Source organism: Falco biarmicus, chromosome 3, assembly GCF_023638135.1.
Source record: "Falco biarmicus isolate bFalBia1 chromosome 3, bFalBia1.pri, whole genome shotgun sequence".
Classification (NCBI taxonomy): domain Eukaryota; kingdom Metazoa; phylum Chordata; class Aves; order Falconiformes; family Falconidae; genus Falco; species Falco biarmicus.
In genome coordinates, this window is record NC_079290.1 from 115,643,593 (window position 1) to 115,659,429 (window position 15,837).

The window sequence follows — 15,837 nt, forward strand, 5'->3', positions numbered from 1 at the left end:
AGCTTAGCAGTCAGAGCCTCCCACTTAGAGCAGCTCTACATCACAGGAACAGGCTTTAAATCCAGCACATCAGCAGAAACCTCCAGAGTGCCAATGACAGCAGTGGTTCTACAGGAGGAAACTACTAAAGCTTTGCAGCACCCATACCCTTGCCCAGCTTTTGCCACAGAGGATAAGACTTTCCCCTTATTATTAGTGACTTATTAAGCAGACCAGAGTGCTGATGCTTCAAAAATTCTGCTACTCTGAAAGGCCTCTATGATACCAGACTTACTTCAGAGTCTCTGCGAGGAAAAAACTCTGTTGCATGTTGTCATGGGTTGGGGATGTGATGTAAACGTCTCGGATGCCAGAAAAACCAGCTTCTACTCTACAATGTTTTTCCAGGGCCTGAAAAAGGAAAAGAAATCTCAGTAACACGCTGTAGCATGGAGTAACTCATTAATCATCATCAGTTGCATTACAAGTCAGCTTTACAAATCAAATTCCAGGTGTGTAGTAGCCGCTGTCTTTCACTGAAGAGTGTGGTGATCACTCCAGACTCTGGGAATAAAGCTAGTTCGAATGAAACAGCAAGAGAAACGTAAACCACCTAAGTTAGTTGATTGATTGACCCTGACATTACACAAATAGCAAAAACGCTCTCAAGTGGCAACTGTAGCCGTTTGTGGAGCCTCTTTTACAGGGCAGCAGCCAAATGACAGTTCTGCCACTGAGATGCAGGCCCTACTAGGACGTGGGGCAGCAGCCAACATATAAATTCTCTGTATAAAGAAATGTCTATGAACTGTGTACAATATGGCCCAGAATAAACATCATTGCCTGAGCTAGAAGGAGGTGGGGGACTTCCTGGCTGGGAGGTCTTTGTGGGCAGAAGACAAGACAAAGGGCAAAGGCAGGTTTGCTGGTTTTCCCTGTCCCAACTATGAACCAGTGGGTTCTGAGCAGTCCAGATACTTCAAATAGAAGGTTGACTCCTTTTTGCAGAGGACTGTTACATTAATAGCAGGTTTCACTGTCTGCAGCGCTCCTCTCCGTAAACAACCACTGTTTTGATTGACTGATTGATTTTAGCATAGGGAGAAGAAAACATTCACCATGCCTCAACAGAGACGCCGCACTAAACCGAGCTATTTTGTGGATTCCTGCCCCATTGCTAATGTGTCTGAGTGTCTGACACAATTTAAATAATTTCTGCTCTTTTTATTGACCGAAGGCAAGATTTTTTGTAAGCATCCAGCAGCCTGTAAGAGTTACTACTGCAAATTTTCCAACCGTACCTTCACAACCTCCCAGCCCCACTGCCTGTACTTGGGATCGTGTGTCAGCCGCCACATGTACATGTAGCTTTCCACCACTTCTGGACGTAGGATGTAATAGCGCTCGCTGAGTCTGGTCGCCATGGCTTCCGTTCCAGCATCAAAACGAAAGGCTTCGGGGCCGAGTTTGGTATCTAGACAAAACCACACACACACGCAGTGATGAGTCTGAGGAGAACGCAAACAGACTGTCCGGGTGTTTTTACGCTGCTCAGGCTGCCAACATTTAGCTAAGGCTTGCGTGAGGTCAGACGAGCGTATCAGTCATGCTTGTGTGTCAGATCCATCTCACAGCTGATGTCAAAATCGGGGCAGCTCCCAAGAGTGCATGGGCTGTGCCCACTGCCGCTCCAGCTGCTGCTCACTCCGTGGTATGCCTGGGTCCTATCCAGGTGAGTGAGGATAAAGTGTTTCTGAGGGTGGATACAACTGACAAAACACAGACTCGGACCAGGTTCGAGCGTGAAGAGGGCAGGTACAGATCTCCCCCATGTCCCAGCACTTTTTTGCTGTGCTGTGCTCCTAGGAGCTGCACTGTCCTTGACCCTGAGAGCAGAGTTCATCACCGAAGACAAACTCAAGAACCCAGATGAGAAAAGAACAGAGGGGCAAGATTCTGTTGTAAAGCCTCAAAGAAAAAAACACATTCAAAGGAAAATCTAGCCATGCAGCTGACCCTGCTGTCCTAGAGATACTGGTACGCTGCTCCCAGGCAGGGGGTTTGTTTCACAATTATCAGCCCACCAGACTGAGCCACTTCACCTGCGCTGTGGCAGGGAGGCTGATAAGAAGTGCCACCTGGGGCCGGCAATCACATCTTCTGCCTTTCCTTCTGGTCCACTTCTTTGAGAAGAAGACATCAGGAGGATGGGGAAGGCTTAAGCAATTTCACTGATATGTTATAGATCAAATGTTTGATCAAGGTCAAACAGTACTTTGGTCTTTTTGAGTCTCCCTTCCATGAGAATCTCCATCTCTTGGAAGCACTAGCTAGCACTCAACCCCCACCTACTCCAACACCAACCCTCTCCCTATTCGAAAAACAGGGACACTGAGCACAGAAGTTGCTTATTAACATGCCACAAGGTTTCTCTTGCTACACCCACGTGTCTACCACATGGCTGTGTTTCAGGGAGTCATTTTATTTCTCTAAATATTTTGCACACCTTCCCTGGGCCCTCCTGTCTGTTTGGGGACCTAACAGTGTTTGCTAGCTGGACTGTTTGCTGAGAGCCAGAGTGACATGCACAGACATTCTCTGCAAAACAATGAGCTGGCTGAAATGACAGCACCGTAACCAGTGCGGGCAGGCTTGCTCCTGTCCTTTCTATGCTGATGGATACTGCTGAAGGTGAAAATTTGCTCCAGGCACTCACAACCAGAGGGTTATTAGTTTGGGTGGCTTGTTTTTAGTTCTGTAAGTGCTGCGGGGGGAAAAAAAAAAAAAAGAGTTATTTGAAAACATCATTTCAGGCTAGCTTGAAGTTTATTGGGCAAACATGCTGGACACCAGCTGCCAATATGGGCTGGCTAATGTGGTGATGGTGTGCAACAGTTTTTGGGAACAGTTAGTGCAGACAGACCTGTGCTTGACAGTGTCCCGGCAAGCAGACTGCTGCTTCACTGCCTGCAGTCTCAGAAGAGCTACAGAGATGCCTACAAAGAAAGGAGCGGTGTCCACAGCAAGCTCATCTTGCTGAAAGCCCTGCAGGCAGAGAACTAACCCCAGTTTCTCATTCATCACCAGTCACTGCTCTCCCAAAGCGCCGACTGATCACACTGGGTGGCGAAACAAATTTTACTGGACTTGTGAAACAGAAAGACTTAGCCAGCCTCTGCTGAGACAGCCAGGAGAGGCTGAGTAACTTCATTTTTTTTGGTTCCTACCGACAGCTGCAGTCTCCCAACACTCTCCTGTTGGGCTTCTCAGCTGCTTTGCTCCATATGGTGGGACACCTTGCAATTAATCTCTGCTAATCTCCCCTTCCTGTCTGCGAAGGGATGTGAAAGGATAGGCTCAAACTCGAGTCTTGCTGGGAGAAGGCTAGCTCTGCGGCTGGCAGGCGGGACCAGGATCCAGCTCTGCGTTCATTTCCCAGCTCTGCCACAGAAGCTCACATCTGCCTGTCCCTCCGCTCCAGCTGTCTGCCATGTAAAACATGCTGCTTTCTCTTCTAGGTATCTCCGAAAAGACAAGAGAGACATACACAGGGATGCAGGGGCTGCTGACCCACAAACCCCACGGCCACCCGAAAGCTGAGTCTCCTACGGCTGTAGGTGACCCCTTACTAACACTTTCTACGCAGCCCACAGGTTTACCTGAGCGTGCATAAGACTCGTGACATGTGTTTGTTATTTCTGCAGCCAGATCCATGTAATGTTGCTTCCTCTGCTCTCCAGCGTGCTCGGCTCCAAGTGCTATCATGCCCCCCGAGAAGCAAGCCAAGTGGCCCATTTTGTGATCCAAGATGCCACCTCTCCATTCAGCAATGTAGGTCAATCCTCCAGCAGACTTTTTGACCAAATGCTTTTCTATTGCCTAAAGGGATGAAAGCCAGGATTTCAAGATACTTAATGGACAGCAAGTATAACTTCCTACGCATTTCAAGATACTTAGTGGACAGGAGTGAATACCAAGGAAACTGAAAGATCAAAGACATTTTTCCTGGAGCATTCTGATGAACAGTGTCCCCCACCAAAAATACAGAGCGGCAACCTGCTCCTTACCTCTAGTGCATCGTTGTACATCTTTTTAGCTTCAGAGTCTTTCTTGTCTGACATCAGCCAAGATTTGAGGAGATATTCGTAAAAGCTGTCCCCAAGCCCCCCAATGGAGACGTGGTCTGTAGAGGGAAAGTCAGAAAGGAACTTCAGGTTCATGATATACAGTCAGCAGTTGCTTTACAAAGAGCAAACAACCATGTCCTATTTAACGCCCTTGTTCTCTCCTTCCTTTTTCCAGCTTCCTGGGGAAAGCTTGCAGCATTTCTTTTTCAAACAAGGATGAAAGGTGGAAAGCGCAATCAGAAGAAAAATGTTCTGTCATTTTAAAAAGCATGAGTATCCCTGACCAAACCTATTCAGAGGTCTTCTTTTGCAACAGTTATTTCTACTGCAACTTAAAGAAGCTTCCCATTCATGAAGCAATCATCACAAATCTCAGCCTAATAAACCAAAAGCAGTGGCAGGTATTGATAGATCTCTGCTTATATGAAGCCACTGAGCGGCTGCCTGCCTGCCTCAGGAGAGGGAGGATGCCTGTTGGATCAACGCACAGCTGCCAGCAAGGGGCTGCTGTAGGGACCTCTTGAGCGTGCCATTTGTATTCCTAGCTCATGGTGGGACTCTGTGCCCTGGGGAAGGCTGGTGTTGTTGGCGTATTGAAATGATAAAGTCAGGTACAAGGATGTGCACTGAATATTTTCTTCTGCAGAAATCGGATTTTCAAGGCTATCTGTTCAGAGTACACAATGCTATGACCTTACAGGAGGATGCTAAAGAATTGCACTGCGAAATGGGCATGACAGCTGCAGGTTTCTGCCTGGGGGGAACTGCTGGATGGATTTATATTTTTAAACTATACCACAGGGGGAAAAGCAGCATTCATTCTTTCAAATGGCCAAGTATTCCACTTTTTAGAAGAACAAGACAAATTACCCACCATGGACTGAACCATCCCTGTTAATTAACAGTGTCCACCTCTGTGTCTGCACACATCCTCATTTTAAATGTAAGCAGATGCGGCAGGGTTTTCAGAGTTAGCTGTTCAGATTTTTATTTTCCCTTTCACTGTACACATATGAAGTCCTGAGGCTTATTCTAAATGCTAAATCCTACCAACAGATCAACAGCCATGCATTTTCCCGACCTGAAGAGCAAATATCCCTGATACAGTGTGTCCAATGATCCACAGAATAATCCATAGCAAAACAATGAGATTAGATGCATGAATTCAGGAAAAAAGAGGACAGACTATTTGCAAACACCGGCTGCACAGCCTGTCTTTAAAGAGGAGCTCTGTGATCCTAAGTGTGTCATTCATAAAATCACCAAAGCAGGAGCTCTGGTGCGTAATTGCTTTCCATATGGCATCAGCTTTGCCAGCATTTGCCTCCTAGGCACTTTGCATAAACAAATCTCTTATTTCAGCAGGGGACTGTGCTTTAATTTTCTAAAGGTAACAACTGCACTCAGAAGAGGTGCAGCACTGCCTCTTCATTTAGAAGATCTGCTCATTCAGCCAGGTCAAAGATACACCTTTTAAGAAAATCACAGCAATTCCAAGAAAAACAGCTTCCTGCAAAGAGCTTTAATAACCAGAGAGAAAATGAGAGCCTGGCATCTACAGGGAACATCTCTGTGGCAGGCTGCAGCTGCCTCCCTACTTTGGTCCTAATCTATTTCTCACCAGCAGTATTGGAGACACAGAAGAGGCTGATCAGTCTTTTCCCTCACTGGAATACGGATTCAGACTGCAAGGTCGTATTACGAGCAACTGCCACAAACAGCCTGTGCCATGAGTTGCCCTCGTGACGTGAAAAGTCTAGGAGAGAGGTTATCTCTAGTCCTTGGGCATAAATCAGCCTATCCCAGAACAAGTAATCAGAAGCTACTTTTAATAAGCTCTGAGAACCAGCAACAGGCCCCTCTATACGTCAGCAAGGGGTGGGAGCAGGTCAGTACAATGAAGTAAAATTTGCAGACATAAATAGAATGAAATTAGTGGCAGAAGAGCTGAATACTGAGTATCAAGCTGAGTATTTTAACCTTCTGAATTAAGAACACAGTTTCCCAAAGATTCCGTAATGTTCAGTTATGGCAACAGACAGGCACTTCTCTCAGCACCAATGAATAGGCAGAACTAATGCTTGTGTCTGGTAAAATGTGCACTTTGGCTGCCAGTTGGAAATAACTTAAAGAAAATGGCATCTCAGGGGTGCAGTAAGGGGACAGGAGATTAGCTTTTCAAGTGGAACATATTGCAACAATTCTGCAGAGACAAATGCGGAGGGGAAGCTGAACTGCTTACAAAGGGATTAGATAATTTTGAAGATCAATTAATGGGACAAACACAGAAGACTATATTCCTTCCTCATGGCAACAAAGGACAGCTCTGGTTTAACGGGACAACTGCAACTATCCAAGATGCTTTGTTGGGACACCTTTGAAGCCAAGCCCTGTTGATTGCCATCAGAGGTGCTGATGTGGCAGTTAAAGGTCAAGGATTGCTCACAGCTAGAGCTCTCTCACTGTCTCAGATGATGGCAGCCATGCAATTGTCTGTCAGTTACAATCAGAGCTATTAATACAGTAGTTAGAAAGGTCTGGAGTGATCTAGCAGAGCAAACAGGGCAACAAGACACGGGGACAGCAGGTAATGAAACGACTCAAAGAAAACTGCTTAAACAATATGAATGTAATCCACTGACAGGTTAAGAACAGCTTCTGCAAAAAGAGACTTTTCTTTTCTGGGACAGACAAACACGAAATCCAGCAACCCTCCCTTTCCAAAACAAGCAAATCCTTAACAGAGTGGAAAGTTGAGGTCAGAGGTCTAGGGCACAGCAGCAGAAGTAGCCTCTCGTGTTCCTACCAGAGGGCAAGCTTCTGCCCTTTGGTGGCACAAAAAGATGGGTCCGGTCTCTGGGTAAGGAAGTGGTTGCGTGCATGAAGCAGGAAAGCATATAATCTTTTCCTGGATACACTGCTTCTAGTATTTCCTTTTTTTTTTTTTTTTAATCCCAAGCTCCTTCCTGGTTATTGTACCTCTTTCATATCGGAGCAGTATCTATTTAATGCCCAGGTCTTCAGTGCTGGCTTCCTGATGGAAGAAAAGAATACATACTTGTCTCACTCTTCTTGCACCAAATTGCACTGTGCAGAGGTACCATGGTAACAGGTACACACACGCACACAAGAGAATGCGTCCCTAGATCCTAGGGGGATCCAAGACTCTGCAAGCCCTCTGCCTCTCCAGGTGGTTCCTCACTTGCTGCAGCACACTCGGGAAGTAAATCACATCGCAGTTCTGCTCCCAGCCTTCATGGGCAACTCCCAAGTAGATCTGTGGGCTATGTGATGACTGCAGGATGAGGTCTTAAAAAGATGTGCTGATTTCTAATATCTGTGTGCTGAACCATGTACCATTATCCTCCCCTGTGCAAGAGAGGCCCTAATTCTCTCTGGAGGTGAGACACTCAGCTGGAAACAAGGCTGATGGAATAAGTGCGCAATTACTACATTGCTTCTTACAAATCGGGTTGCATTATCTAATCACATGTATAACGGGCTGCCTGACAAGACGTTTTCTTGGCTTGCTTCTCTGACAGTTGCTATGCTTCCTAAAGAATAATGGAAAGACTGAAATGCTCCAGGCAGGACTCCGAACGCACAGTGATACCTACGCTGCACCCAGTTCCCTGTCACTGGGCTGAGAAAGTTAGGATAAAGGCCCTGCGGCTTCTCAACTCTGTTCAGGACTTTGCGGATGTTCATCACCTAGGAGAGATGAGAGACAAGAACTATGTTACTTCTTCGCTGAAAAAGCGGACGGTTTTGCACTGTCACTGAGAACTCTGTAATTCATCAGTGCTGATCCCTGGCTGAACAAGAACAGCAGCCTGTAACGTCGTGAATCATCATGCAAGCAGAACCCAACGACATTGCTCTCCAGTGAGAGGTCTTTGAGCTAGACTCCTCAGCACAATCTTTATCCAGCTCTGTGGGATTTTAGAAACTATTCTAAAAACCCTGCAAAGGCCCCAGTTCAGCAGTGGAAGCAGTTTGCCAACAGTGGTCCAGAAGCAATCCCGAGGATTTGGGATCTGGGTGGAAATGTATGAGATGTGGAGGGTGATTTTTTTCCACGATCCAAAGGGAAAGGAGTGGCAGGGATGAGTGACTCACACAGTACTTAAATTCACCATGTGGTCACTTAACATGATGAATTGGGGCCTTTAATTTCAACAACAGACAGCTCCTTTAATATGCTAGAACAGCCATACTTATTCTCTAAAACCTCCCTTGGTTTCACCCCCATTAAATCCAATAGGCCTTTCCCATAAGGGACAAAGTTAAATGGTATGCAGCATAAATATTCTATTATAACCTACAGAGCAGCTAATGCACTCTAAACCTTTTATAAAATTAGACAGTTTGTACGCCAAAAGCTGGCTACAGACTTAAGTTGGTGCTTCCAAGTAAGTCGTCAGGCTGCATAATATTTACTGAAGTTTAGTAGCATGGCATATTAATGACAAGTTTGAATAAAAGACACAGATGGACTTTATTCTTCCTAAAATCACACAAGTCCCAAGCTGCAAGTTAATGAGTTGATCTGTTCCTCTGAAGTAATTTCCCCCAGGAAGGGGTGTTTGAGCCCACATCATCCTACGTTTCTTCTCTCAGAGGGCGTTCGGATGAATTCAATACATGTTCTGTGACACATCAGGCACGCTCAGCTCAGGAGAATCCATTAGAAAGGTTCTGCCCTTACCCCTCTATGGGCTTAGGAGGCAAAGAGGAAAACATGTTAGGCTGGGGACAGAGGCTTGACCCTGCCTCAGAATACCTCAGTTTGAACCTGAAGTGTGGATGCAATCGTAGTTTTTAACAGTGCATCTTCTTGCCCTTGTGCTTTCAGTGCTCACCTCTGCCCCCACCGCCTCTGCATTTCCTTTGCGCACGTTTTCTTTCCATACCACTGTTCCCTTCACTGGTCTTTTCTCAGCTCCACCTTCCCCTGAGCAATTTATCATTATCACCATCCTCAAGAATCTTTAGCTTGTCTCCTTTATTTCAAGTCACCAGTCTATCTTCCCTACAGAAAAGTCTCCTGGATTTCTAGTTTTACTTCACCCTTTGCTTTTCTCTCCCGCTCACCCTTCTGAGACATTCCTCTTGCCAATCCCACCCTTACTGCTTTCCACACACTTCATCCTACTCTCCGTTTTACTTTCCTAGCTTCTTCCTTCTCTTTCTTCCCATCTCTTCTCCAGATTCTCTTCTTGCTTCGCAACTGACAGACCTGCAGTGGACATATCCTGGAAAAGTATCGTTTTGAGCTTTTTATCGGCAATCCTAGTAGCACTGTCTGCTTTCAGCCCACCGTGGGGCTCTGGACAGGCCCCATTTCCTCTGGCCTCATGGGGGCAGTTTGGATTCTAACTGGAATAATTTGTCTCCCTCAAAGCTGGTTCCTCAGGGACGTGCAGCGAAAGCTAATGACCTACTGGTATACAACAGCATATCTATTAAGTTGCTCTCACGTGCGTTACAAGATCACTTGTGGAAAAAAAAAAAAGCTCAAGGTAATGTATAATATTAATAGATTTTCAGTTACAGGTTACACAAAAGGAATCCAATATGTCAACTGTCAGGCCTTTCCTACACGAGAAACCTCAGCAGAAATCTTGCTGGCTGGAGCATAACATTTAATGCCTGTTTAGTGTAAAAAGGTCTGTAAGTACAAGGCACTACCATTAGGATATCAGAATTAACAATTATCTTTGCAGTCTGCATCCAACAGGTGGTTTCATTTCGGCTGTGTCCTTGTCTGAGTAAGTTTTTGCTAAAGCTTCAGATGACTGAGACATCGGGAAAAACGTCCCCATCTCCCCGGTGGCTGCAGGTGATGGAAAGGCATGTGGAGGGGCTACAGCAAATGTCAACGGCCAAAGAAAACACTGGGGTAGACGCCTTCCAAGGCCTGTGGGTATGACAGATCTCTAACAAGAGCTCACTGTGACCTTTTCAGTGAGCTGCTCTGAGGCCTGTGACCTCTGCAGCCTGCAAAGCACAGGTTTCTGAACCTGTGGTCCCACTCTAGAAGGTTTCTCCTTCCAGAGTTGTACTGGTATCGGGGAGAAGGACCACCTTGCTGCCACGTTGTCTGCTGCAGGCAGACCCCAGGAGTATGAAGAGACCAATTCACTAAAGACCAGGATGGGAAGTACTTGCCTTTTCTGCAAACACTGGGTTGCCAGAGAGCTCCGAGAGGTGCAGGAATTCCAAGTGCAAGGTACCAAATTCTGCTAAGATGCTGCTTCCAGCGGATGCCCAACCCCAACTCCAGCTCATGCCACTGCAAGGAAAGAAAAGACAGCCTTCACTGCCAGGAAAACACAGCCAAAGCCTGAGGTCCCCCCCTGCCCCAGTGCAGATCCTGCCTTTGTTACGTGCCTACAGTGCACACCCAGGTCTCAGCAGAGGCCGTGTAAAGGATGTGCACAGATTTTTAGGACTCTCACACAAAACAGTTCTAGTAGGATGGAGCAGTAGTTTTACAGGTAATTGTTTAGGATAGGGCAAACACACAGACTGCACATACTGGGAAACTGCGTTTTTGGCGGGAGAGTAATCCCTCCCAAACAGACCAGCTGAAAGCAAACTTTGGAAGAACACCAACAACCTGCCCTGCACAAGACACTTTGGGATAACATATGTCTGTAAGTAGCTTGAGCAGAACGCCCATGACTTTTAATGTCCCACAAGTCCAACAAGGCCGCTGTTTTATGCAGAATCCACACTGTCCCTAAGCACCTTGTTTCAACAAGATCTCACACTCTTTGTGTGTACACCGACACTGACATTCCCCCTGTAGGCTTGCTTGCAGGGGGATAAAGCGTACAGCAACACCAGTGCTAGGGGAAAGATGCCACTGGCCAAACCTGACTGCAAGGAAAAGCCATGGGGAATCTTAACATCTGCACGGGACAAACCTGGCTCTGAAAACACCCCACCGGTGCTCATCTCGTGTGCCTTGCAAGAACTGGAGGGCCAGCATAAAACTACAGAAGGTGGTAAACACTGTCTGAAGAAGCCAATCATACAAAGTGCCTCCACCCCTACTTTGGACGTACCGGAATCCCTTCTCAGTTTCTGTTTGTCTTCCCTCACCCTGCCAAATCCATGCAAAGAGAGAAATAAGCACTGAAGCAAAGCAAGGAGTCAGTTCTGGGGATGAGGAGGGCATCACCTCTCCCTTAAATCTCAAAGAAAACTAATCAAAGGACATGGGAGTGCAAAGGCTCCTCCAAGCACCAACAGCCTCACCCTTGGATTTGCTTTTACATTCAACCACTTCTTGTATCTCACTGCTACAGATCACAGCTCCGCACACCTCTGCCATCTACACAGACATGGGAACGTCCTACGCCCTCCAGCCTTGCTCCCAAACCAGCCTCTGCAGGTGCTGGCCCAGGGATGCTTGGCTGAGCCATCTCAGAAGTGACGCAGCTTTGATTTTCCTATCTTTTTGCCAGCGCTGTTTGCGGTCGATACCAGTGAGGGAACAGGTTTCCAGTACTGGGGGGGTGGGGGTAACACTAGATGGCGCCGGAAAGCTTGCCTATTAGAAGAAAAGGGTTTCTGTTGTTTACAAGAGGCTAAAACTAACGATTTTTCTGAGGAGGGGGAAAAAAACCCCAAAAGTTTCCCCTCCGTGTGATATATGCAAAACCATTTCAGGTCCAGAGCTGTTTGTTTCGCCTCCAGACAAAAAGAGCCATTAGATAAGCAATATGTTCATGCTGTTTCAAATTGCTCAGTCACTGCCAGACGTCAGCCTTCCCTGCAAACTGTCAGGAGGCTGTACCGCCAGCTTTTTGCGTTGGAAAACACTGTATGCGGCTAAACCGGGTACCCCAATAACACCGAGTGTTGACGGCAGAAGCCTCCCTGTGCAGGCAGAAAGGTCCTCCAGTGCGCCCAGGTTCACGTTGGCATTAATTTAATACTGCACCGGACTTACCTGCTGAACCTGGCAGCAGCCGGCGCCGGGATGGGTGTGCTAAACAACCCCACGGTGTTCTCATATTTATAAAGAGTCAATTCCTCTTTCTTTATTTACTGCACTGAAGGGACACTGTAACAAAACGACCTCACAAACAGAAACTGCCTTCTGAGCTAGCTCAAATGAGGAGGGCTCCGTAGCAGCCAAATGGGGCCGTGTTTGTTGTGACAGTGGCTAATGTGGGGTCACAGCGGCTGACACAACCCTCCCCCGGGAACTTCCATCCCAAACATGCAGCCAGGCTCTGCCTGCAAGGACTGTGTTGTTGGGATCCCAAACCCTGGGTTACAAATCACAGTAAAACTCAAGAAGCGGTGGTCTGGAGGAAACAAGAGTACGTCTGCAATGTGTCCCCGGGTTAAAGAGCAGCCTGAAATGACCCCCTGCAGGAAAACATTTTTTCAGCATTACAAACTGGACAAACTGGGCCTTCACAGCTGTCCTGTTTTATAACATCTTGGAGAAAGCTACCATTAAAAGGACCTTGGTCTTCAAGACAAAAGAAAATGCCCAGAGCTCTTCCCGTCCCCCAGATAAATGCATCTTCTTTAAGCACTGTCTAGTGCAAGCATGGACTGAAGTTTTCTCTTCTTCCCTCACTGAGATTCAAAGCAGCAAAAAGGTGCCAAGTCAAGAGAGAGACCAGGAGAGGATGATGAGGAAAAATCTGGAGGTGCACAGGTTTTGGGGAGATGTGCAGGAAAGCTGGGGCCAGGGACCTGGCACAGGAGGCACCGGGAGAGAAATCACAGTGCAACACACAGGCAGAGCGCAGAGCAGCAGCTTGAGAAGACAATGTACTCTAGGACCTGGCAGACAACGTGGCAGTTGGACCAGCAGGATGGAAAACAAGCCTGTGTGAGAGATGATACAGCGCCTGTGTGAAAACAAAGGCCACAGGGAAGCACATCAGCAGAGAGGGGACACAAGAGGAAAAGGTGGTGTGAGGCGATAGGAAGAGATAAAGCCAGCTGGCTACGGGAAGAGCTGGGCCGGGGGTGGGTGTCTTTGTATTTTAGGTCCTCAAAAATGTATACGTAGAATTGACTCAATGCCAGCTTGTGTTTCAAATTTCTGAATGTCATTCTTAACCCACCCCCCAAAGCTACCACCAACAAAAGCCTACACATGCTGCAAGAGTCTCCTCCTTTTGAGATGATGAGGTCTCTCTGGAATTAGCACATCCCTGCAAAAGTAGAACTGGAGAGAGAATTCCTTCTTGCAAAACTCTTCTGGGCTTTGTTTTGGCCCTGACATTTGGGTCAGCATGCCCTCACTGCATCACCTTACTCTCCTCTGCTCCCACTTCTACAAGCTGTCGCACACTGAGTAACTCCCTTCCCCTTCAGGTTTATCGCCTTTGGCTGTTCATCATGTTCCTGCAGTAGTCAAGACTACAGATTTAGCTCGTTTCATCCTCGCTCCTAAATCAATTGATACTCCGAGCCCTCACAGCAGTTTCAGGGCCCTGAAGCCAGAGCTCAAGCCAGTAGTACAGGTTCTGGATTGTAGGTTCAGTGTTATTTTGATTTTCTTTGCTTTTAGTCAAGGTAATCAGCAAAACATTTTGGGAATGTCTAGGCAGACACAGTCCGTTTCAATTGTCTTCACAAAGGGCAGGGGAGGGTTTGGCATTTCTGTGAAAGGTTAGTCTATGCCGAGTCTTTGTCAGCCACAGAGGAAGCAGAATGTCTCTTCTGTAAAAAGAAACACTTAAAGTCGTGGTGGTGGCTCAAATTTTCACCGGGATCATGTGCAGATAAGGCAACTGAAGGGTGACATTGATATTTAAGCAATGGAGCAGTGTGAGCCAAACATTTGAAAATCTTGCACTTCACAGAGACATGAGTCAAACAGGAGATTTGGGCTAAGAGATGAATAATGATTTTCATGGCTGCTGCTCCGAGTTTTGCAAGAGGTGAGGATGAAAGGCTTTTGTTAACCCACATTTCCTGCTGTCTCCGTTTCAGCCGGCATGTAGCTTTTACCCTGGGGGATTTGTTTGCAGGCATCAAAATGAGCCAATAAGCCCTTCTTGGCAGGGAACACCGTCTACTAGCGAGAATCAGAAACTGGGAGTCCAGCCTCCAGGTTTGCCTCTGTTTGCCGAGACCTTCAGCAAGGTATTTAACCCAGCTGCCTCAAAGCTCCCCTCCAGCACCAGAACACCACCTACCTGACACGAAATGTGGCTCTCAGTGAAGGATACACACCTGGCTGAGTGCTGCTGGCAGGGAGAAAACTAGGGGATCTGTATACTCCCCCCTTGCTAGCAACAAAACTGTCAGCCAGTCCCATCCAGTTCCTTTCCCGATTTTTCCAGATATGGAGCCTGGATAAATTCACATGCACCTAGTTGGGCACACTGCAAAAATACAGAGAGCACGGCATGCTACGTGCAGACTACAAATAATGTTTCAAAGAAAATGAGAGTGAGGAAAATGCTATTGCAGCAGGGAGCCCTGCCAAGAGGTAGAGGAAGAAACTGCGGACAGCCCAAAATTAATAAAACACAGCTGGGTTTAACTTGAGTCACCTGCAATCTTTGCCAAGGCACCTCTTGGTTTTGAGTTGGCAAAACAAATGACCTCGAAGAATCTGCACTAGAGGGGGGCACCTCTGAGGAACTGCTGCTGTTCCTGCTTGAATCCTGGTCTTTTACAAACATTCAGTAATAAAATGACATGCTTGTAAGGACGTATGTCTTGCCTGCCCAGATTTATGACGCCACGTGGGATACCAGTGGGGGTGTTAAAAGCTGGCAAAAGTTTCTCTCCAAGTTCCAGAGCTTTACTCTTGAACACCTGTTAAAAGAAAAAGAGAGGATAAATATTTGATGGACTGCTTGTGAATACTGGTCACACTGGATTCTTTCAAATCCACTTTTTCAAACATACCATTATTAAAACCTAAAACTGCTGCACTGCAAGAATCTGCTGTCTGAGGTATGCTGCTGCCCTAGTTCCAGTGCACGATAGCTCTGAACCCAAAGCCAGGCTGAACTTTGGTATCTGTCTGAATGTCCTCTAAAAACCTACGTTAAACCAGCCCCAAGGCCCCCGCCAAACCCTCAGCCTGGATGAGGGCAGCCAGAGCTGCAGAGCGCAGAACACCCTGAATCCCTCAGCAGCAAATTTCTGTGATCTGCACTGATCCAAAGAGTACTCTTTGGGGACAAATTCTTCCCTTTTCCCAGGGTGGCAGAGGACACAGGGAAGTGAAATGCCTGGATTAAAATCAAAAGAAATCTTTCCAGGGTGAAGCACTGTTAGATTTACAATGTGGGTTTGCCTAGCTTGTGTCATGTCCTGTTGTAAAAAACATGATTTCCAACCAACAACCTTTTACTTGCAACTCTTTTCCGGGAAGGATTCATGGTTTCATGGCTAAACTGCTCCTTTTCCATTTGTAATGCCTCAGTTTGGGGCTTTCAGTTATAGCTTATGGTGGCTTGCAGCACAAAGCCACCACGCACCATTATTTTGGGACAAACTGATAGAAGCACTAATCTTTGCTCCAGAGATTAGTCCTGATCAAGGGAAGCCTGTAAGTGACTTAGGAGATAAAGCACAAACCTTTTACCTCTAGCCCCCCTATACCAGCCCAAGCTGTCATAGCAGTTCTGAGAAAGCAGGAATTTATTGCTCTAAAAATACAGCACTGAGGAAACCTGAGCTCTCCTGTGGGCTTGCAGACCTTTGATACACTGACAAGGAGATAGGGGTT

General features: G+C 46.8%; 1 protein-coding gene across 2 annotated transcripts in view; it reads right to left on the minus strand.

The window, feature by feature from the left end:
* Positions 1–15,837, minus strand: part of MAN1C1 (mannosidase alpha class 1C member 1) — a 68,825-nt gene that overhangs the window by 3,943 nt on the left and 49,045 nt on the right. For both annotated transcript variants that reach the window (XM_056330989.1, XM_056330990.1), the window contains 7 exons: positions 14,821–14,915; positions 10,278–10,401; positions 7,724–7,817; positions 4,047–4,162; positions 3,639–3,858; positions 1,281–1,453; positions 275–390 (listed from right to left, as the gene is read on the minus strand). In XM_056330989.1, the coding sequence (XP_056186964.1) occupies positions 275–390; positions 1,281–1,453; positions 3,639–3,858; positions 4,047–4,162; positions 7,724–7,817; positions 10,278–10,401; positions 14,821–14,915 (938 nt within the window). The remainder of the gene's footprint in view (positions 1–274; positions 391–1,280; positions 1,454–3,638; positions 3,859–4,046; positions 4,163–7,723; positions 7,818–10,277; positions 10,402–14,820; positions 14,916–15,837) is intronic.